This window comes from Triplophysa rosa, linkage group LG15, assembly GCF_024868665.1.
Source record: "Triplophysa rosa linkage group LG15, Trosa_1v2, whole genome shotgun sequence".
Taxonomy (NCBI): domain Eukaryota; kingdom Metazoa; phylum Chordata; class Actinopteri; order Cypriniformes; family Nemacheilidae; genus Triplophysa; species Triplophysa rosa.
Window position 1 is genome coordinate 12,625,102 of NC_079904.1, and position 22,840 is coordinate 12,647,941.

Sequence of the window (22,840 nt, forward strand, 5' to 3'; positions counted from 1 at the left end):
TGAATACATTTCTTCATAGTTCATGATGCACTAACTAATGTTAACAGTTACGTTTGATTTAAAATATGTGTAAATAAATGCTGAAATTAACATGAACTAAAATGAATACAGTAAATGCTGTAAAATTATTGTTTTTTAGCTTATGCATTAACTAATGTTAACAAATACAACCTTATTTTACATTGTTACCAAAGTTTTAGTAACTGTCTTCTCAAAAACCATTCCAAAATTTACGGGGAGATAACACATATCAAAAGACAAGAAAACTCCCAAAAATAATCCAATAGATCATTCATCAACCTGTACTTTACAAGCTGATCAGAAACCACCTGTTGCATTTGTTTCATCATACACGTACAGATACATATAGAAATGTATAATTTTGACAGCGTATAGACCCTACAGCACAATGTAGACAGTCTTCTGACTCTTTACAAGCTCCAGGTGTTATCATTCCAGTGTGGTATGGACTTTACACACTGTGAAGCATGTTCCCATAAAACCCCTGTGATTTCAGTCCACCAAGCTCATAAATCAAAGGTCCAGAAGCAACGTCTCTCTTCCTACACAGATGCTCGTAGCTTCTCAAAATAAAACCTCAGCAGTGATTTAGTTGTTCAGATAAATGTCACAAATGTATGTCATGATTTACCCCCATTAATACACTTAATTTAATGCCATGGTGGCCTCCTAACTTCTCCAGTTCCACAAAGGCTTTCCTTTGGGTCCACTGCAGGCACACATCCACCAAACACCATGTTCTTTCACACCTTCCTCTTTTCGCCTCTTTATCTCTCTTTCCCTTCCTGTGCTGAAGGACATCGGGCCCCGTCTATCTCACATGGGACCCTCCTGCTGTCAGCCGAGTCTGCCAAAACACACTGCACAGTTTCCTGTATGCTGTGTATGACCGCAGGGCGCAGCGTCACAGACCAGGAGAAGCAACGAAAGATCAAGTGTGAAGAGATCTGAACGTTAATCAAACTGCATAGCGCAACGGTGTTGAAGGTTGATGGATGTTAACTCAACGCCTTCCCTTAAACAAGCCCACACCAACAGAAACCAAACCGCTCAAACACTTAAATGTCTTCAAATGTAATGTAGTTATATTTAATTACTTAAATGTATTCGGATGGGCCTTGTTTTCCCAGAGTAGATCAGGTAAATTTGTGAATTTATTCTGGTCCAAATCGAAAACGTCTGTGTTTTCCTCACATAACCTTGGAAACAAATTACCTGCTGTTTTTCGGCTAACTCATGGGGTCCTCTGAGAATCTAAATCTATACACAAAGCAAAGCCTGATTGGTGTATATTATTTCTCTGCATTGCTTCTCATTTATTTTGACCTTCGTTAAATAGCGCAACTAAAGTGAAATTTCTCATTGTGTTTCCAGATGCACATTTGTTAGGGATTTTGATCTGTATGCCAACATTCTGAGTAAAATAACAAAAAGTACTGCTGTCCCATCCCAAGTTAAATATACATCATGTTACATTTTCGTTATAATGTTATTTTAATGTTGTTATAATGTTAAGTATTTCAATTCGTTTTTGTGATTCGTGTATCTACAGCACATGACCTTCACAACAGCCACTTTAACCTTCTCTAGACAAACATACCTAAATAATACTTACAGAAATCACAATATCATCCAAATCAGGAAATACCAGTCAACCTCTGTTAAAGGATAGCTTTCATTATTTACTCCCCTCATGTCATTCAAACCTGTATGACTTTGTTTCTTCTGCAGAACACAAAAGAAGATATTTTGAAGAATGACGGTAACTAATCAACATTGGCCCCCATTGACTTCCTTTGTATGCTGGGCAGTGGGGCACAAAGACATTATTCAAAATATTTTCTGTTGTGTTCCACAAATGAAAGGTCATGTACAGGTTTTAAAGGGGTCATATGGCGCGAACACGTGTTTTTCTGTGTCTTTGGTGTGTTATAAGTTGCCCATGCATGTATTAGACACGTAAAATTGCAAAAATGAAAGTGTCGGAACAAAAGATGCATTCTATCTAAAAGTGAATGCTCACCCAGACCTGCCTGAAACGCCTCGTGTAACCACACCCCCACAAATCTACTTCAGTTAGTACGCAAGTAAGGTGTGCGTACCTGTCAGTACAATTGCTTTGGAACCTGATGTTCCAAATATGGTAAGAGGCGTTACATTTCCATCACACGGGTGCAGTATTCGACCAATCACTACGCACTGGTTAACTGGCCAATCATAGCACACCTCGCATTTCAGAGCCATGAGCTTTGTAAAAAATCTGCGCGTTTCAGAAAAACAGGGCTTAGAGGAGATACAAACATGCACGGTATGTGGAAAATACAGTGTTTTTGAACCTTAAATCGTTTATACACATTGCATTACATCTAAAACAAACGATAATATTCGTTTTAGCCGTGTCATATGACTCCTTTAAATGACTATAAATAAAAAAATGAATAAATAATGACAAAATGTATTTTTGGATGAACTATCCCTTTACCAACTACAATACAAATGTAATGCAATCTGAATTGTGCTTTATTATTATAACTCATCAAATAAATCAAATAAAAGTTGAAAATTAACTAGATATATGAAGAAGAAACGCAAACCAAATGAATTTGCAAGCAAACAAACACAAACGCTTCAAAACAAACCTCAGTTACTATATAGCAAGCAGATCAACTCTTAATATTCTGTACATTATATCAAAGCAATGCGTTTGTGTCTGCAAATGTCACGAGACCCCCCTTTTACTTGTTACCCAAACAACATGACCGGAGCTACAAACTCATACTTTCCACTCGTACCCTAACTACTTTTAGGAAATTCAGCAAACAACTTAATCACAGCCATAATTGATAAATCACTGTAGCGCTAAAATAAACTCGCCTCACAGGGGACGTGTAAAAAATAAATGTCAACAGTTCCAACATGCCTTCGTTCTGCTGAAAGTACTGATGTGAACAGCAAGTTATGGGAATATCCAGGGGAAATCAGATGGAATCTGTAAACTGGAGTGTGGGGTCAGAAGGCAAAGTTCAGGTCTGGTTGTACCTGGGGGCGAAGCAGCCATGATATCAGGCCAGTAACGGAAGGATGCGGAGAGCTGATAACCCGCCACCCGGCGCGCAGCGCTGACCTCTGGGTGATTCTACAATTATAAGAATCCTGTTTTTACAACCAAATTACAAGGTAAAGTGAGCAGCGCTGGGCTGAGAGCAATGGGGTGATGTGTGTGTGTGTGTGTGTGTGTGTGTGTGTGTGTGTGTGTGTGTTTTGATGGGGGATTAGGGTTTCGCTACCTGCTCCCCGTCGTTCCTGGCAGTCGATTTGTGACGTCATGCTGGAAAAACTCTTGGGGCTTTTTATGGCAATGCTGTGATTTGCAGAAGCTCAAGCAAAGACGGAGTTTTGCCAAACAGCATGCCATTTAAAACCCAGCCTGGACCCGGTCCACCAAGAAAAACAATTTCCCTTTCATTGCTAACACATGCCCGTCAAACCCACGCGCATACACTCCAGTCACTCTCAGGCTTCATCAACCTCTTCTTTGTTTTACCTTTCATTCGCAAAGTCGTCTGCTTGCTCATTTGATCTGGAATCACAGAACGGATGGGGTGATGGGTGGAGGAAGATTGAAGATCACAGAACAAACACGCAGGGGGACTCAACAGTTCCATGTAAACTATTTGTTGAGCCATCCCTTGTTGTCTCAGTACAGTGTGTACGCAATGCATGGTTTCTCATTGTGAATACACTTACAAGAACACACACAATTGATTCACTTTCTTCCAAAAATCCACCTATTACATACGCAGGCTGCTTTTCCAGGGCACCTGAACATAACTTGAAAGACAATAAGACTGAACAAACAGTTAACATAATATAAGCTTATATACTGTTAAAGGAAACCCTCATTCCACAAGACCTTAAATGGATAGTTCACCTAAAAATGAAAATTCTGTCATTATTTACTCATCCTCTTGATATTTCAAATCTGTATGACTTTCTTTCGCAGAACACAAAAGAAGATATTTTGAAGAATGTCAGTAACCGAACAACGGTGGAACCCTTTTATTGCATGGACACAAAAACAATGCAAGTCAATGGGTACCGCCGTTGTTGGGTTACCAACATTCATCAGAATACCTTCTTTTGTGTTCTCCAGAAGAAAGAAAGTCATGCAGGTTTGAAATGACAAGAGAGTGAGTGCACGATGACAGAATTTTCGTTTTTGGGTGAACTATCCCTTTAATGCCACATGCACACACATACAGTAACAAGACAACATAAACATACAGTATACTTTCATGCCACACATGTTCCAGATATGATTATAGAACAACTTCTGTACATTATAAAACACTAAAATCAACATCCACTTTGACCTGTTTATTACCTCATCCCTCCCTCTGTACTTACATGCCTTTGCATTTACTAGCCAAGTTATTGATAGATCGCTGTTACGTCATTCTTAGATCTAAGCCAGAATACAAACTCATCTAACAATGCGGATTTACTTTGGTGTGAATGCAAACTCTATTGATTTACAGTATATGTAGTGAATGAGTTACACAAGGCTACTCCTTGAAACCAGAGGGTTATTAGGTTTAATGCCGGGTATGAATTGGCCTGCATGCTCTGGCACGGCCTGCATGTAAAGTTGAGCAGTGTGCTTAACCTTTAGTCGACCCTAAATTTAAGTAAGCTATCCACAAAAAAACTAGGAGGAGTCAAATTGCACCTCTATTGAGTAATGTAAAGCCAACAACCTTGAGGCAGCACACCTAAATCGACTTCAAAAAAAGTGCTGACAGAAAACATCTCTTTATATCCGATGACTAAATTATAGTATAATATGATATACGTCCGATACGCCGGCCAACCTTCCGTCTATGCAAACACAGGCCGCACACATGTCCCAGAGATTTATGGTACGCAGCAATGACCTGCAACTTGCATGGAGATAAAGGGATGGAATGCATTTGCTTTTTAAGTGGGGCTTTCCCATTAACCCACCTACAGACATACCCAAACAGCTGGGAACAGCACATCAATGACAAACACCGGTAAAAGGTGCAATTCTCATTGTTGATGGACATTAGCAGTAAAAAACAATAGTGGAGAAATATTTAGAACAAAAATATCAGTCAAATTCTTTGTATAAAGGTATATAGATGTTTGCATGCATTTTTAGACATCATCTGATTGCTGAAAAGACAAATTTAAAGGGATAGTTCATCCAAAAATAACATTTCTGTCATTATTAATCATGTTCATGATTAATAATTAATTATATTATTCAAAACCTGTATGTGACTCTTTCTTCTGTGGAGCACAAAAGAAGATATTTTGAGAAATGTCTTGTGGTTTTGTGTCCATACAATGAAGGTCAATGGGGCCTATGCTACCAACATTCTTCTAAATATCTTCTTTTGTGTTCCGCAAAAGAAAGAAAGTCATTAAGGTTTGGGTGCTTAAATTATGAAAGAATTTTTATTTTGGGGTGAACTATCCCTTTAAATGTGTACATTTGCAGAAGTAAACATATAGATGGCTTCACAATTTTGATTGCATGGGTTTTTTAATTTGAGGTTGTGATGATGATGGTGGTGCAGAATTCTGCTGCAGTACTCACAGTTTTGGTTTGGGTTTGGTTGGGAGAGGTGGAGCCTTAACTAGTGAAGGTGATGGTGGAGCTGTTTCCTTCACACTTGAAGGTGATGGTGGGCCGTCTTCTGATGTCTTGTATGAAGCCTGACCATTTTGTAAAGGTTGGGTGGTTTGGCTTTCATGTTGGCCTTTATCGGCGGAGACCTGAACGGGTAACGCCGTGACACTGGGCCAGATGTCCAGTTCGTTGATCTGGAAGGCCTCGGCACTGGGCGGAGTTTTGGGCGGGACTTCCAACAAACTGATCTCAGTGGGTGGAGGAGAAGGAGGTGGTGGTGGGAACGGTTGGATGTCCTCAAACACGCTATCGTACCCAGAAAGACCATTGCTGGGCGACTCTTCACCAACTAGACAACAAGGATTATTGTACAGTTCAGGTCAGTTTTTACAGTGAGAATTTAAAGTGTTTTCAGGGTATTTTTTAAAAATTAATTTTTAATGTATTGTAAGAATGCCCATACAGCCTAAACGTTTCCAAAAGGGAGGGAATTGTGGGATTTATTTAAGGACGCTATTCAGGATCGAATTTAAAGAGACTCGTAATGCTCCCTTCAACGGGAACATACCTACAAGACAAACAACCTTATAATGTGGACCCAGCCCTGATTATAATCCTGGATCAAGAATGAATCCACAACTTAAGCCTAAACCAAACTTTGACTCCCATCCCAAACCTAAACTTTAATACAACAATATCTTTCAATCTGGCTAAGATTCTCTGAGATTCATTGAAAGTTTAATTTTGTTCAAAGGATGCTGCCGGCCTTCTGGACTGTGTCTAACCCAGAGTGTATGCAATTCTTGTTTGTTTGGGTTTGTACTCTGCATTAATGGCCCTATAAGTACACACACTATCACATGGTCTAAACATTCATTCTTCTCCTGTCTTTGCCATGTGACACAGACGCAGCTATCAACACATACTGCATCCTCTCTCCTCACGTCACACTAACAGACTGAAGTGATAAGGACAGAATGTGGCTGGTCTCCTGCAACTGTAATGTTTTCAAGAAGAACCTCATAAAATATGATCCTGGAGAGGAGTTTTTGTTTCGATTTTGTATACACGTGAAGTCATTTGTTTAAGTCTTACATCACTTATATTTATGGATGCTCTTATGTTGAAACCATTAAGTGGTCGCTTGACTGTTTAAATCATTTCATTTTGCTGTACGTTGTTTATCCCTTAGCTTTCTTTCAACCAACGTAGATGCGCAAACAAAGGAGAACTGGCTTCTGAAGACAGACAGAACTCATTCGTGTCTAAAACACTTGGAATAATATATAGGCTAATCCGTTTGATTACTGATTAACTTGTTCCTTTACACCAACGTGTCTGTCTAAGCGATTTAAATATCGACGTGATTGTAAATGTAGTGTAAACACACCTGGAGTGACAGTCAGTTGTGCGGTGCTTTTAACCGAACCGTACTGGTTAGTTGCAGTGCAGCAGAACAGACCTCCATCTTCAGGAAAGCCTTCCGCAATCACCAAAGTGCAGATTTCCTCTGCAGGATCAGAGGAGACGTCACATATTGAGTCATGAAGTTCACAAGCAATACTAGACAATTACACAAGTATGAAATGCATCGTGACACAAAAAAACTGAAAAGAGTAGTCAATGTGACAATGCATCAACAGTCTATTTGGTACAACATCACATCCTGCCTCCTGATACAAGCAAGCTAGCTGGTCCATTCTAAGTTGTACTGACTAAAAAAGTGAATTATGTATTGTGGAGCTATGGCGATTTTTTCTTTTGTGAATAAAAATATTACTGAAAATTGTTAATGTTTTAGGGGGGAAATATGTTATTTAAATTTCAGTTTCTTTTTTCTTTTGTCCACTGGACTGTCACTGTATTAGATTTTTGCTGCATGATTATTGTGGCCAAACGAATTCACGATAACTGACATTCATGATATTACTGTGATATTTATTGAAAAAAAATGGTATCAGTCAAATTTATCTTTAATTTTGTTATTTTTAGTTTTTCTCATTTGGCCAATAAATCTCAAAATACTCAAAATACAAGTGTAGAGAGACAGAGAGAGGGAGTGTTAACCAATGGCTCAAAATGTTAAATGGATGCAATACCATTATTATGCTTTTTTACTATTATTCTGGTGCTGATTTTTTTATCATATATTATCATATTTCCAGGGTCCTTCCAAAACCTTGGATGTCTAAATCAGCAATGGTAGAAATCCGGAAATGGTAGACACACTGTACATTTTAAATACTTAAATACCGTGTTGTCATAGTTGACAAGCACTTTTTAAAACTTTTTATTGGTTGGTTATTTGCAAAAACCCAGTGACAAACATTAAGGGTGACTAATATCAATGATTTATGGCGAAAACAAAAATCCCAAAACATGGAGCCGAGGTTTCAGAAAGACAGCAACGATACAATATCGTCATGTATTAACACAATACTAACAATCACGGTTATCGTCAGTACGTTATCCCAGTATCATGTATTGTATGAGATTATGAGTATCGGTACACCCCTAGATGGAAGCCATTGCCATAGACATTAAATGTAAGATATTGACAGCATAGACAGATGACAGACACTTAGACAGACAGGTGTGGTGAATCCAGACAGGTAAGTGAAGGTTACAGAGGTGATTCAGTACTCGAGAGACGGCTGCTGTCACAGACTCAGATACAGGTGACAGTCACTTTCCTAAGAGAGAGCAGGTGAGCCACGCTCATGTACAGATGTATGAAAGTGTGTGACTCATCGGATGTCTCAGCTCAAGTGCTGACAAGTATGTCACCTTCACAATGCACGTGTTCTGTGCTGAGATTGTAAATTTTCATTGCCTTTGGCACTTGGAGTCATATCTGGGCCAAACTGCACACTGATGATGTCACAGCCAATTACATCATACATAAAAACTATTGCCACAACAAGAGTGTTGGCAGTATTATCTTGAAATCCCTGTGAGGGAGGTGTTTTTATGAAAACGAGGAGTGGTGAGAGAAAGTTGGAAGCAGGAATACATAGAAAAAGACTCACCGGGTTCAGCCATGGATCTTGGCTCTGAAAAACAAGGTTATGGGAATTCAGAGTGAAAGGAATTACTTTATCTGTGTGCTAATAAACCAAACATTTAGTTACACAATTAGTTGAAATAGTTCCTCTTACTCTTCTGCAGAATGCGGAAATCGGGGGAGTCCTTGATCTCCCGGCCCTCCCGAAACCACTGGACCTGCAAAGGAAGACTTCCTCTAACCCGGCACTCCAAAACCACCACCTGACCTTCAGATGCCTGTGCGTCCTGCAACGTCTACATAGAACATTGAAGGGTAGTGACAAATAAATGAGAAAAACAAATGAAACCAGTCTAAACTGGATATCTGGTCTTATCTGGTTTCAGATGGTCTAGCTAGTCTTCCAGGCTGACCAAGTGGATTTGAAAGGGTCTAGATGGTCTTCCAGCCTAGCCAAACTGGATTTTAGATGGTTAGCTGGATTGTCAACTAACAAGTACCTACAAACAAGACCATCTTGATCAGCTTGGAAGACCAGGCTTAGCACAGAGAAGAAAAAAAGTGTTGCGCATTATTTAAAACAAGAGCAGATGGAAATACAGGCACAAAAATAAAATGGTAAACAGAGGAAAAAGCCATATGGTATACAGGTGAATGAAAAAAAAAGAAATAGTCTATGATGAAAGATGACAGAGTCTAATTCCGCTTTCTTTCAACACATTTTTAAGCACATATTCTGTCAGACTGAAGACAAAAAAAGCTGTCGGCGTTGAATAAAAGAAACAAGGCGAACAGTTTGTTTACATCTGTGCGTGTGAGATGTTGAAACTATGTCAAATATTCTGTGAAGTAAGCTCAATGTGCAGTTGCTCTTGTATGTTTACTGTACATGTCATGTTGCAGATTTGTTTTAAATTCAAGCCAAGTCGAATGGCTTTGTTCGCTCCATCTAAATCATTTTTGTGCCTGTGCGTTCACGTATGTGTTTTCTTTGGAGTCGGTTGACATAAAACCACGAATTAGGAAAAAGGTACATCCTCTCATTTGGAAGATTAAAGTCTTTCAGAAGAAAGATATTGTGGGATGGTGGGAGGGAAAATAGGGGTTTAGAAAAACAAAGCTTATTCCTCTTTAAGGAGGTGGAAAATGATTTAGCGTAGCGAGCAAACACAGAATTTGGCATTGGAGTTTGAAGATCTGTCTAGACCTGCTTAGTGATCCGAGTCACATGACTTATCACACACAACACACACAGAGATGAAGGTTTGAATCATTTCAGCAGAACTGAGGAGTTCACAGCCTGATTCATTTTGTCATTTTTAAAGCCTGTGTAAGCTGTGTAAGTACTTTAGTGAAGGTAGGGGGTGCTTTGAGTAGAGCATCACCAGCATAGATAGAGGAAACAGGACTCTGAACCTGTAAGAGAGACAGAGAGATAGTGTTGGTTATGATATTCAGAAGTTCATCTTCCAGAGAAAGTCCATTGCCCGCTGCAACATCTGCTGTTGTCATTCTTGATGGGTCTTCCAGAAATGTGTGTCTATGAGTGTGTGTGGGTGTAGTCCTGATAAACCCCTACTGTACATTGTGATAGTAACACCAATAATTATTGGAAAAATTGAAGGCAGCTTTATAAATATACGTAAACTGCTTAAATATACAAAATATTTTATTATTTAGATTAATTAGTTCATTTTAATAAAGATGAACAAAGATTATTATATATATATTATATTTTACTTTTTGAAAATGTAAAAATGCAGAATGTACAGTATAAAAGTCATCATGTGTATGTAAAGTCCATTTAAAACATCAACATCAATGTGTGTTTGCATTTATATGTTTGTGTTTGTGTGGGTTTACTGTACTTAGCTGTTGCATACCAAGTTAGAATAACACCAGTTAAAATGTACTCATAGGTAAAAATGATTCATAAATAAAGTAAATAATTCATCATAAACAAAGTAAATATATGCTTTATGCATCATGTTAGGGGTAGGTTTAGACACGAGTATTTCTAGGAAGGAATGTTTATGTATTACTGTGTGTTTTTGTATTCATATTAATTTTATTCTTAAAAGGATCAGTACACAGATTGACATTAAAAAGGTCAAGTGTGTGTTCATGTTTGTATATCCTGGTGGGGACCTAAACCTGAATACACACCAACACATGGGGACTCATGTCACCGTGGGGACCAAAATTAAGGTCCTCATGGGCAAAAAAACTTATAAATTGTACAGAACAATATTTTTTACAAATCTAAAAATGCAAAAAGTGTTCTATGATCTTTAGGTTTAGGGATAGGGTTAGGGATAGGGGATAGAATATACAGTTTGTACAGTATAAAAAACATTACGCCTATGGACTGTCCCCACGGGGATAGTCAACCAAAGCGTGTGTGTGTGTGTGTGCGCGCATGTGTGTGTGTGTGGGAAGGGTAAACCCTACGGTATGGGGACAAAATGTCCCCACAAAGATGGCAATATCCAAAACCCTTGTCCTTGTGGGAACATTTTTTTGTCCCCATGAGGAAACAAGCTTATAAATCATACAGAATTTACTTTTGTGAAAATCTAAAAGAGCAGACAGTTTTTTGTGATTGTTAGGGTTAGGGGTAGGGAATATGATACATAGTTTTTACAGTATAAAAACCATTGTGTCTATGGAATGTCCCCATAAAACATGGAAACCCAACATGTGTGTGTGTGTGCATGTGTGTGTTTCTTACTCTCTGTGGTGTAATAGAAAGAGGCTGGACCAGCGTGGAGCGATGAGCCTGGACCTCTGGGCTCTTTGGTGATGCTGTGTGTATCGTCAAGGAAACTGAGGTGGTCTTCTTCTGAGCCCTGAATAAACATACAGTATCACCATTACTAAAACAAACCTCATGCAGAGCTACAAAAACACATCACCAGCAAGCTGAACCTTTCAGGAAACATTTCAACCGAATGATGTAGAATAAACATTGAAAATGTTGTACACCTCCCACATCTTGCAACCTCTATGTGCATTAAACAAAAAAAGAGATGGGTATTGTGAGTCATCATGGTCAAAAAGTTAAAGAAATGTTCTAGAGTGGTGACAGCTGAATTAATCTTTCGGTCGATCACAGTCCACTAAAATTTCATCTTTAGAACAACCAAATGAATGCATTCATTATGTGCGACCTAGCTGAGGAGACATTAGCCACAGAGACCCAATTGGGCCTTTTTAATCCTCCAGCTGGATTCTATTTTGCTTTAGAATAGGTTGGTGGTCAGAATTGGTCTCCGTCCTGGTAGAAACACTTTTTTCTCATCTTCGCATTTATCCAAAGCACTGTAAGTCGCTTTGGTTAAAAGTGCCTGCCAAATGCATACATATATTTCCACTTCTAATACGGCATTACAGGTTTATTTAAATAAATCTTACAGACTTATTAAACATAAAGGTCATTTCATTAATGTAGGGTGTCCAACAGCGAACATATACCTGTAGAAACGTAACTTAAGTTAATGATTTCATGTAGGAAATTGTTTACATGCACTCTGTGAGGGGTTTCTAACACGCACTAATACACACACACATGCACACTCAGTGAAGAAATATGCGCGCCACACTGTCTGAATTTTCACTATGCAGTTTGCACCTTATAAATGACTTTGGAGCCAATGGGAGTTCAATCTTTAATGGGTGCGATGATGTCACTGGAAACTAAAGTAAAGCACTTAATAAGTTGAGTAAACAGATGGGGAAAAAATGATATGCCAGTGGACGAGAGGAGAGGAAGAGAAATGGAAGGATGAGTTCAGAGGTGAGGAAAGAGTTCAGGCGAAAGAAGGTCAAACGCAGCAAGATAAAAACACAATGACACAAAGTTTGTCGTGTGCAATTGGTTTAAACTCTATCTACCTCGAGGAGCCTTGTTGCTTTGTTGAACTGTATTATGTAAGGTCAGTTTATTCTTAAACAACCTTAAAAGGAGTCATTGGAACTTTTATGACACTTGGTGAATTGGGGGCTATTATGTAATACATAGATGGGGCCTGTCAGCGGGTCAAAGGTCATATGAGGAAGAACATGCTGAAACACACACATACTGTGGCATGACTCCAGACCTAGACTTCAACACGGATCCTTCACCTTCTGAATCTGAGGAGGAAGCACCTTTAACAGAACAAAACAGAATAAGAAAGAATTGCACTTTTGTTTGAGAAGTTACTGTGTCATGCGTTACATTTGGACTCTCTTTTACAGTTTAACCAGGTTTATTACTGAAGTAGCATTGTGGAAAAACATACACATACACATTTACTGTATAATATCATTTGTGTTATAAATTGTTTGTTTGTGTGTCTGTATTGTACTGTTTTTTCAACCTTAATTACTTCACTTCTATAACTTCTTTTGAACATTTCAGTTCAATTTGTTACACTGCAAAAACTATTTTCTATATTCTATTTTCCATATTGTCTTGTTTAAAAAAAATCCTTAATGTAATAGTTCACCCAAAAACTAAAATTCAGTTTTCATTTATTCACCCACATTTCATCAAACCTGTATATGACTATTTCTTCTCTGGAACACAAAAGAAGTGTCATGATCCTGTCCTCCTTGTCAGGAGTTTTCTAGTTCTGTGGACGGGGTCGTGACAGTACCATGTCTTTTGTGCTTGTTGTGTTTTGTGTGAAAGCACGTGGCCTTTGTTGTCACTTTGCGCCATGTGCTCTCCTATTGCGTGTCTTTGCCCCGCCCCCTTCTTTCCCGTTATCTTCTCCTCAAGAGTTTTATTCCCCTCACCTGCCCAGTGTAGCGTTCATTCCCCTCACCTGCCCTTTGTAATTTTCCCTCGTTAGTTTTCCCCATTTAAGGCCCTCGTGTTCACTGTCCTGTGCCGGTTCGTTGTGTAAAGTCTGTGTGGAGTATTCCCTAGCATCTTGCTTCCTCGTTCCAGTCTTGCCTGTCGTGTAAAGTGGACTTTTTATTCTTGTCGTTTGGACTTCCTTTGTTTTGCCCCCTCGTGGGAAGTATTTGTTTTGAATCCTGTTAAATTACTGTTTGCCCCCATCGTGGGTTTTTGTTTTAATTAAAAGTATTTTGTTGCTACCTGCTGTCTGCATCTGGGATCTTCCCTGTCAGATTAATGACAAGAAGATATTTTGAGAAATTCCTTAATGGTTTACCAAAATACCATCAAAATATCTTTTGTGTTCCACAGAAAAAAGCCATACAGGTTTGGAATGACATGAAGGCGAGTAAATAAATAAATATTTTTTATTCCTTTAAAACAAGATACTTTCAATTAGTAAATGTGTATATAGTACACAGAATTGAGAAATGTATTAAGATTTACTCATAAAGACAAATGCCTCAAATTACATTTATTTTCTAGCATGAGCATCTCACTAATGGTTTTTCATATTAATGCTTAAACAATAAAGCAAAATAAATTGATCTTAAGTGTTTGATTAATGTTAACTGGTAACCAAATCAACAATATTGAATAAGTGTGTGAGCTGTACCTCACCTTCAATATAAACCTCTGCAGATGTGTTGTCTGCTCCCAGTGCGTTGGAGGCTACGCAGGTGTACCTGCCAGTGTCGTCCTCAAACGCTTCAGTGATCACAAGAGTGTGCAGGTCACCATCACGACAGATCTGAATGTCAGGACAATGATGCAGCTCCCGCCCCTCACAAAACCACCTGTCCAATGGAACAGCGAGGATGACATGTCAATCAGTGGAACAGCAAATTATATAAGATCATAATAACTTTAAAACTGCGAAATTTGGAGTCCAAAAACAAATCTCTTTTCAGCAGTTTTGTTTTATTTCAAAAACCAGATAATATGTTCTGATTTTGCAATTAAATATATTACATTTTTAAATAAATCGAGTGAGATTAAGCTCAGGTCAAAAGTAACACACAAATGTTGACACATATGGCAAATAATACAAATTAAATATTTATTTGAAACAAATGAATTATCACATAGCTGTGGTGACTGAAGCTATCAAGCTGGAGATAATTTTAAAGTAAATTGTGAGAGAAAGAAAGTGAATATAAAACACTGAGGTCATGTTTACAGTGAAATCTCCTCAGTTTACAGCAATTATTAGATTTTACAGCCTCTGTTTGTGTTTATCAGCCAAATCTCTCATATGTGAGTGAGTCAACAGAGCGCCTGAGAGCGGATTTCCCTCATTTCAGCAATATTTCCCAATTAATCAACACTGTACTCAACACCATACTAGTGGTGCTCAAACCAGATTATCCACTCTTTTTTCTGTATTCACCCCGTTATTTCTTCAACGCATCTATTTTCTTTTACGGTTTTGTGTATATTTTAAATGGAAAACTATAAAAAAAACATTAATTTCAATTATTGCAGTGCAGGGTTTTGTGGATTAGTCATGAGATTGTCGGACAGAGAGGAATGCTTAGATTCGTGTGTGTGTGCAGCTGGCAGAACTGCACATGACACATCAAACACGGCTACAATAGGGACACACACACACACAGTGTGACACATAGGTCTGGGAATCACAGCGTCTACAGGGAATCCACTCGATCCGCACACACGCATCTAGACACAAAATACAATTTCAATGCTATAAATCAGTTACGTGAGATGCTGTCAGCATTATGGGTGTTCTCAACCCTTGAGGCATAAATATGAAAGCGAGATAGTATACCTGTTTCAGACAGCGGTGAGTGTATTCCGAGAAGCACAACTCATATCTGCACACACACACATTTTTTCATAAAGTAAAAACTAAACCAGACCTCCCTAATATATCATACTGTGAGGTTACGTCGAACTATCTTTGTAGTTTAAGTGTACTTTACCACTGTTATCCATTCATCTAACCTCACACACATACACCCACAGTTTAAAATGTGTTTCCCAAAGACGTCTGGACCGAGTCCTGCTTTAGGCCCACAGCTGTTCCTTCTGCTCGTCTCCGGATCTTAAAATACTCCGGGACATCATTAAGACTTCTATAAAGAATCCAAAAATTCCGGGTCCTGCTGAGTCTATTTCATTCCATCCTGGCACTTGGACGCTTTATCCACTCGCTGCTTTATTCTTAATGCCCTATTAAGTTCCTTTTCACGTTTGTTTTCCATTCTGTTCAGATGGGAGAAACTGCAACATCTTTCTTTAGTCATCCTCGTGTTGTTTAGAAGCTGTATGACTTTGCAGATATTTTGAATAACGCTGGTAACCCAACAACACTGACAACCATTGACTTTTATTCAATTTGATTTATGTAGCGCTTTTTTTACAATGTGCATTGTTCCAAAGCCGCTTCACAGGAGAAAATAAGTAAAACACAAAAATACAAAAAAGGTAAAACACAGCACAGTGCATGGTGTTTATAAAACAAGAAAGATAATTCTAGTAAATAATATTCCCGGTCTCCCGCTGCATTCTGAATTAACTGTAGTTTGTTTATTGATGACGCAGGAAAACCACTAAGTCAAGTCTTGAGGTCACAAATGCATGAATAAGCTTCTCTTTTATTGTATAGTCACAAAACAACACATTTTTCAAAATATCTTATTTTGTGTTTGACAGAACAAAGAGCAATATACAGGTTTTGAATGACTGACTTTTTATTTTTGAGTGTACTGTCCCTTTAATACCTCAACCCCCAGCTGCCATATAGTGCCAGTCCGCTCACCACACACCAGCTAACAGTGTTAAATCTCCAAGGCTCTAAAATTGAAAGATGTCTGTAACACTGTAAGTGTTGGAAATGTTAGAACTGTTTAAATCATTTAGTAGATCTTTGTGAACCCTGGAAAGATTCCAAGACATTCCAAGATTTGGCACCTCGGGATTCACACCCCTCTGCCAATCAGATGCCTCAGACAACCGACCACTTACACGTCACTCAGCTGAGCTGCACTCCGATTCGTTCATTTGTTCATTCACTGCATTCATAGCACTTCTTTTCAACATTTCCAGTATCTTTCAACATTGTTCATAAATGGTGGTTGACAGTAGCTCTTTGATGGTCTATTTTCTATTTATATCCTACCTCCCTGCAGGCTCACGCAGGCCTAATGCTCTGATTCATTCCAGAGAAAGAGATAAAGGATGAATCTGGTGCCCTCACAGGTGTGTTTCTGATTCACCTCAAACTCTCAAACTACCGGCAGGATCTGAGTGAGGGAGATTTTTTCCCTTAAGGATTAGTGATGGTCTATGAGTAAATTCCAATAACAGAAGTCTTCGACAAAACTAATTAAAGTCTAAGACAGTTCATGCCATGGCACAAACAGGAGTCTAAGGCTGGTTATTATATGTTATCAGGCAAGTATGTCTAACAGCTACTGTTGAATCAATTTTATAATTACTATCATTAAAGGGACAGTAAAAACGGTATAAATTTCTTTGTTGTAATGAACACAGAGAAAGATATTTGGAAGAATGCTTGTAACCAGCACGACAATGGTAGTCAAAGGTGCGTCAGAACCGTTTGCTTTCCTAGATTCTTCAAAACATCATCTTTTGTGTTCAACAGAAAAAATACATTTTTAAAGCAAACATTTTCTACCGTGGTTGTCAATGGTGGTCAAAAACTGTTTGGTTACAAGCATTCTTCCAAATATCTTTCTCTGTGTTCATCAGAACAAAGACATAAATACAGATTTGGAACAACTCAAGGGTGAGTAAATGATGACAGAATTTTTATAGTTTCTATAACGTATGAGGACGATAACTATTTGAAAGCTTCAATTTCATTTAATGATAACAGTTACGTTAATATCAGATGTGTATATTAAATAAATAAAATACACAAATCTCTACAATGAATGTGAAAACAAAGACTAGATCTTTTGTTCTTGAAATATTTCATAGACAAATGTTCATATTGTAATCTACTGTGTGGACACAAAACCAATGCAAGTTAATAGGTACCGCTGTTGTTCGGTTACCAACATTCTTCAAAACATCTTCTTTTGTGTTCTGTGAAGGAAAGAAAGTCAAACAGGTTTGAAATGAGGTACATGATGATAGAATTTTCTTTTAGGGGAAACTATTCCTTAAATACACATTACTTAAAATTTTTGAGGAAACCAGTTGTCTTAAAAAGCAAGTAAATTTAACTTATCCGGGTTTACAGTGCTAATATTGATGGCTCCAATATGTACAAACTGCTTGCGTTTCCCCTCAATTAAACAACTTTGGACGAAAGCATCTGCTAAATGAATAAATATAAATGAATGTGGCCCATGTGTGGAGGCGGGGTTTAAACTCATGACAGCACACAACAGGCCTGGGTCTACACCCAGCTTGAATATATTATGTAAATTACACAGACAAGGAAACATGTTGCGTTTGCTGTGTGGTGAAATCAGTTCTTTCTCAGTGTAGGACATTCTGCTCATGAAACATCACTGTCAGCGAGGAAGCTGAGTGAAATGTGTCTCAGCTTGTGAATGTGTCTGTGTGATCACCTTCAGATGGAGCGGGTTCTAATCGCTTAACTATAGCAGCATGTCCATGTGGTCGAGATCCTGCGCGAAGGCGAAAGCATTTGTCTGCTTTACCGCAAGTGTGGTGAAATCAGGTCCAGATTTGTCATCCCCATCGCTTCCTTTCTGTGGAGTTTTTCGCTCATTTGTCTTCATTATTAATTCTTTCCTCTCTTTTCTCAAGTTACCACTTCGTAAGCAAACTTCTAGATCTTAGGTTTGCTGTGAAAGTCTTTTGATAAACTGCCTGCAATGATCACACATATGTGGGGGACTGAATCTCAAGTCGCATTATGATTCAATTTAAGTAGCCTCTGGTGTGCCCTGTGCACGGACCACCTTCGAGTCTCTGCCACCCTGTTTCTTTAACACATTTTCCCAATTGTGCTTGTTTACTTGCATGCGCTATTTTTATGATGTTTAATAACCGTTTGACAAAAGGAATTTGCGCAACATTTCAAACATTTGCCTGGGAACTCCCAGGCCTACAGGATGCTTCTGAGAGCTGTGATCTGGCATAACATACACTGTGATCCAGACACCTAAATCACATCTGTAAGATACTAGACTCAAAAACTGTTTTGTTGTCTCAACCCAGTGTTGGGTCGAAAATGGACAAACCCAACTGTTCAGTTAAATCAACCAAGAAAATATTTAACCCAACAATGGGTTAAAACAACTCAGCATTTTCGGTTCAATGATAGATTAATTTATAACCCAACGGTTGGGTTGAAACATCACAACATTTTTTAGAGTGTAAAACCAAAGATTTGATAATCCATTGAATTATTCCTGTTCTGCAAGATCAATAGAAATGTACACAAACAACACATTCTCGCTCCCGACTCGTGGGAACGGGTTGACACAAACAACTCAATGCAATAAAATTAATTTGATGCTGGCCGGATTTTTGCACTGAAACTCCATGTAAAAGTGGTGCTCGCCCATCCCTGACACTATTCTGTTAGATTTATATCTAATTTATATAACAATTACTGTCTCATAAATCAAATGGGTCCTGAAAGAAAGGCTTCTCTGCATTGTTTCATGACGACTTAAATTTGTCCGTCATTCCCAACCACAACTCACAGAGAGACTCAAGAAGCCCATGAAATTTTCCTCTAAGAAGGAATTTTATCCATCTTTTCTTGCCATGAACAAAAGGATGACAAATGTGCCACATTATACAACTTTTTTGTAAAAACCACAATAACAAACAGATTCAACTGGCTCATTGCTTCAATAAAACTGCAGCTTTAGCACTATAATACTACACAGCAAAATCGCTAGTGTTAAAAAATGTCAAATTAACACTCACAGTGTATACAGTATATAATCCACACTGTCAAAGTGTGGATTATATATACACTGTGAGAGTTAATTTGACATTTTTTAACACTAGCGATTTTGCTGTGTACTAATAATAATCTCTAAATACATTTATCATTGCACAGCAAAATCGCCAGTGTTAAAAAAGGTCAAATTAACACTCACAGTGTATATACAGTATAATCCACACGTTGAGAGTGTGGATTATATATACACTGTGAGTGTTAATTTGACCTTTTTTAACACTGGCGATTTTACTGTGTGCCATTGAACATTACAATATAATACAAAATGCAAATGACAAATGGGGGACTCTTGTCATAATAGAACTGAACAAACAATATTTGCTTTATTTCCCTCTCGGATATTTACACTGTTTAAGGATCTTTGTTTACTTTTCCACTGGAGTTCCACTGCATGCGTCTCATTAATTAAATGTGGGTGGATTTGGGTGAAAGGCTTAGATGACTTTATGGTAGGTGAGAGCAGTGAGAGAGCAAGCTTTCAGAAATAAATGTATGTTTATATTTATTTACCTAAAGCTTTTTTAAATGTATATTTATATATTACAATAATATACACATTTACAATGCAATACATATTAAAAATAGCAAATGAAATATATTAAAATAATCTAATACATGTTATGCTAGAGTATACTATATCAAGCATGACACCAACGGAAGCTCCATAGAAATCTTTTTAAACTTAATGTGTTTTTCTTTTGCCTGTTTAAATTTATTTAAAAAAATGATACACAAGTGAACATTTCGCAAAGCATTATGGTTGGTGAAAGTATTGCGGACAGAAAGAATGCCAAGTTGTCACCATAGAAACACTCTCAGTCCTATCCACAAACTAGACCTAATGAACATTCACCATGGGCAATTATTGAACCATATAAACTAATTCAGAAGCACTCATATCACAACCAAACACCACAAGTGACTGTGAGAGAAAGAAGTAAGAGAGAATCCTACTAACTCTAAACTCCCAAGCCTATGTGGTTTGGCCGTGATGTGCCCAGTGTAACACAAAACTCCATATTTAAACTTTCCATCTACAACAGCAAATAACAACAAGTCACAGAGTTTGTGTGTGTGTAAGTGTGCATACTGCACTCATTCACTCTCTCTCCATCTCTCACGCACATTTATTGTCTTTGAGCACATTGAAGCTTACTGTCCTGTCAAGAAGAGAAGCAAATGCATCTCTTGGAGAACACAGATGTGCCAAAATTGTCTCTTACACTCTTACACTTTCACCAGTGTGCAACATCACCCAAAAATGTCAATGGAAACTTCACTGCACGTATTTGTGTGCACTTTGGGAGGTGACCACAGGAATAGAGAAAATTTAGGGACTTGGATAGAAAAATGAAAATGCCACTAGGTACTTTCATGGATAATTATAAAGCATCATTAAAACCAGGGCACACTGATCTTCTGGAAAGAGTCAAACACGCAAGAAAAGCCAAGAGTGAAGCCGGAGGCTGAGTTTGATGGTCAGGGCTAAACACACTGGTGAGGTTTTAAAAGAAACCAGTACCGGTTTTATTCTCAAAAGTAGGAGCTTTCTTCTGAGAAAAAAATGCTTGGTTTGCTACTAAAATACACTTATGGAGGTATAAACAGTGTAAAAGTGATCATTTGATGCACACAGCCTGTCATTAGACTTGAATATCCCTGCTAAAATAATCATGTTTGTGGTTTATAAAAATATAAACAATGAAATTCTTTTAATGCATTAACTGTTTCCTCTGGACAGCGAGAAGTCTCATGCCTATCCATCTCCTGTCAGATTTGTTAAAAAAATATCTGCAATCTGTCAGAAATCGCATGACTCAATTACATCATCACTTTCTTTCAAGACTAAATGTCCAAATGATGTATGATGTGTGTGTGTGTTTCTGTTCATCTACTGCAGTTTAATGTGCCTCACATTCACTTTCTGTGCCGTCTGGTCTCTTTCTGTATCTTTCTTAATTATTTCTTAATGCATTATGACCTGAAATAATCCCACCTGGCTTCCCCCAATCTGCTTCCACAGAGCTGACATACAATCGTATCTGTTAGTGTAAATGTATGCTGGAGATGTTTCATGTCACTGACATCAGTCAGACACTTTAGAAACACAGGAAACAAAGTCTGAAGACAGAATTAAACACTGACCATAAAAGGAGGATACAGATGGGGTGAGGCAAGGTCATAGGGAGTTGGATACATGTCTGATGCGAAGGAAAGTTCCTAATAAATGATAAAGTCCCTCTGCATGCAGTAGAGTCAGTTTGGTTATAGTTTACATCACAGGTCAGAGGTTAAAGGTGAGAGGTCAGTGAGCAAATATACAACAGAGCATAGCCAACTGGAATGACTAACCACAAGATCACAAGAGAGAGATGTTCTAAATAGAAATAGTGATGGATGCATCCACAGCAGCTGAATTGTGCTGAAAAGTGCTTGCAAACACACGCGCACACACACACACACACTCGCGCACACACACACACACACTCACGCACACACACACACGCACACACACACGCACACGCACACGCACACACACACACACACACACACACAGTTGATTACTACTATGCCAACAATCCTTAGTCCAAATGACATTTAACAGCCTGTGTCTGACGGGAAATCCACACACAGTCACACTGTTAAAACAATGTCTGAATAATTCTGAAGGTATTTGTCATACTGGGTCATTCCTGTTATATTAAGCACTGCTTTTTGAAATAATAAAATAAAATGAAGTACTGTACGAAAATAATCTGTGCTCAAATTTGTAAGACACAACATATATGAAATTACTACATTTAATTTAGTCTAATGTACTCAAGCATGCTTTGTTTAAAACCTTTATAGAAAAGAAAATATGAGGAAACAACTGGAATATTTTCAGATTAATTGACACATATAATTTTTAGATATGAAATTAATACAATAAATGAATTAATAAAAAACATTTTATACTAATAAATATATACATATATAATAAAAATCATAAAAAAGGAATGAATATGGTTTAGCTAATAGTAACATTTTTTGTAGGTTACCAGTTTAAAGCCTAATAAAGTATAATATTTAATCTAATATACTGATGGAGACATAAACATGTATTCCCGAGATTCAGTATAAAGGTGTACTGTCACTACATCCTCTAATTTAAACCAGAAGTTCTCAAACCCCCTCAAACTCTCTTCAGAGTCAAAACATACAGTCTCAAAGCACATGTTCTCTGTTCACGCACACACACACACACACACACACACACGCACACACACGCACGCACGCACACACACACACACACACGCACACACACACACACACACACACACACAAACACAC

The 22,840-nt window shown here is 38.0% G+C and overlaps 1 protein-coding gene across 5 annotated transcripts in view; it reads right to left on the bottom strand.

Moving 5' to 3' along the window:
• The window catches only part of palld (palladin, cytoskeletal associated protein), a 76,085-nt gene that overhangs the window by 32,535 nt on the left and 20,710 nt on the right, over nucleotides 1–22,840 (bottom strand). For 4 of the 5 annotated variants that reach the window (XM_057352750.1, XM_057352755.1, XM_057352752.1 and 1 more), the window contains 9 exons: nucleotides 14,191–14,366; nucleotides 12,764–12,830; nucleotides 11,413–11,530; nucleotides 10,029–10,097; nucleotides 8,836–8,977; nucleotides 8,707–8,730; nucleotides 7,068–7,187; nucleotides 5,645–6,026; nucleotides 3,566–3,601 (listed from right to left, as the gene is read on the bottom strand). In XM_057352750.1, coding sequence (XP_057208733.1) covers nucleotides 3,566–3,601; nucleotides 5,645–6,026; nucleotides 7,068–7,187; nucleotides 8,707–8,730; nucleotides 8,836–8,977; nucleotides 10,029–10,097; nucleotides 11,413–11,530; nucleotides 12,764–12,830; nucleotides 14,191–14,366 — 1,134 coding nt within the window. The remainder of the gene's footprint in view (nucleotides 1–3,565; nucleotides 3,602–5,644; nucleotides 6,027–7,067; nucleotides 7,188–8,706; nucleotides 8,731–8,835; nucleotides 8,978–10,028; nucleotides 10,098–11,412; nucleotides 11,531–12,763; nucleotides 12,831–14,190; nucleotides 14,367–22,840) is intronic. The other variant, XM_057352751.1, reaches the window with a different exon arrangement.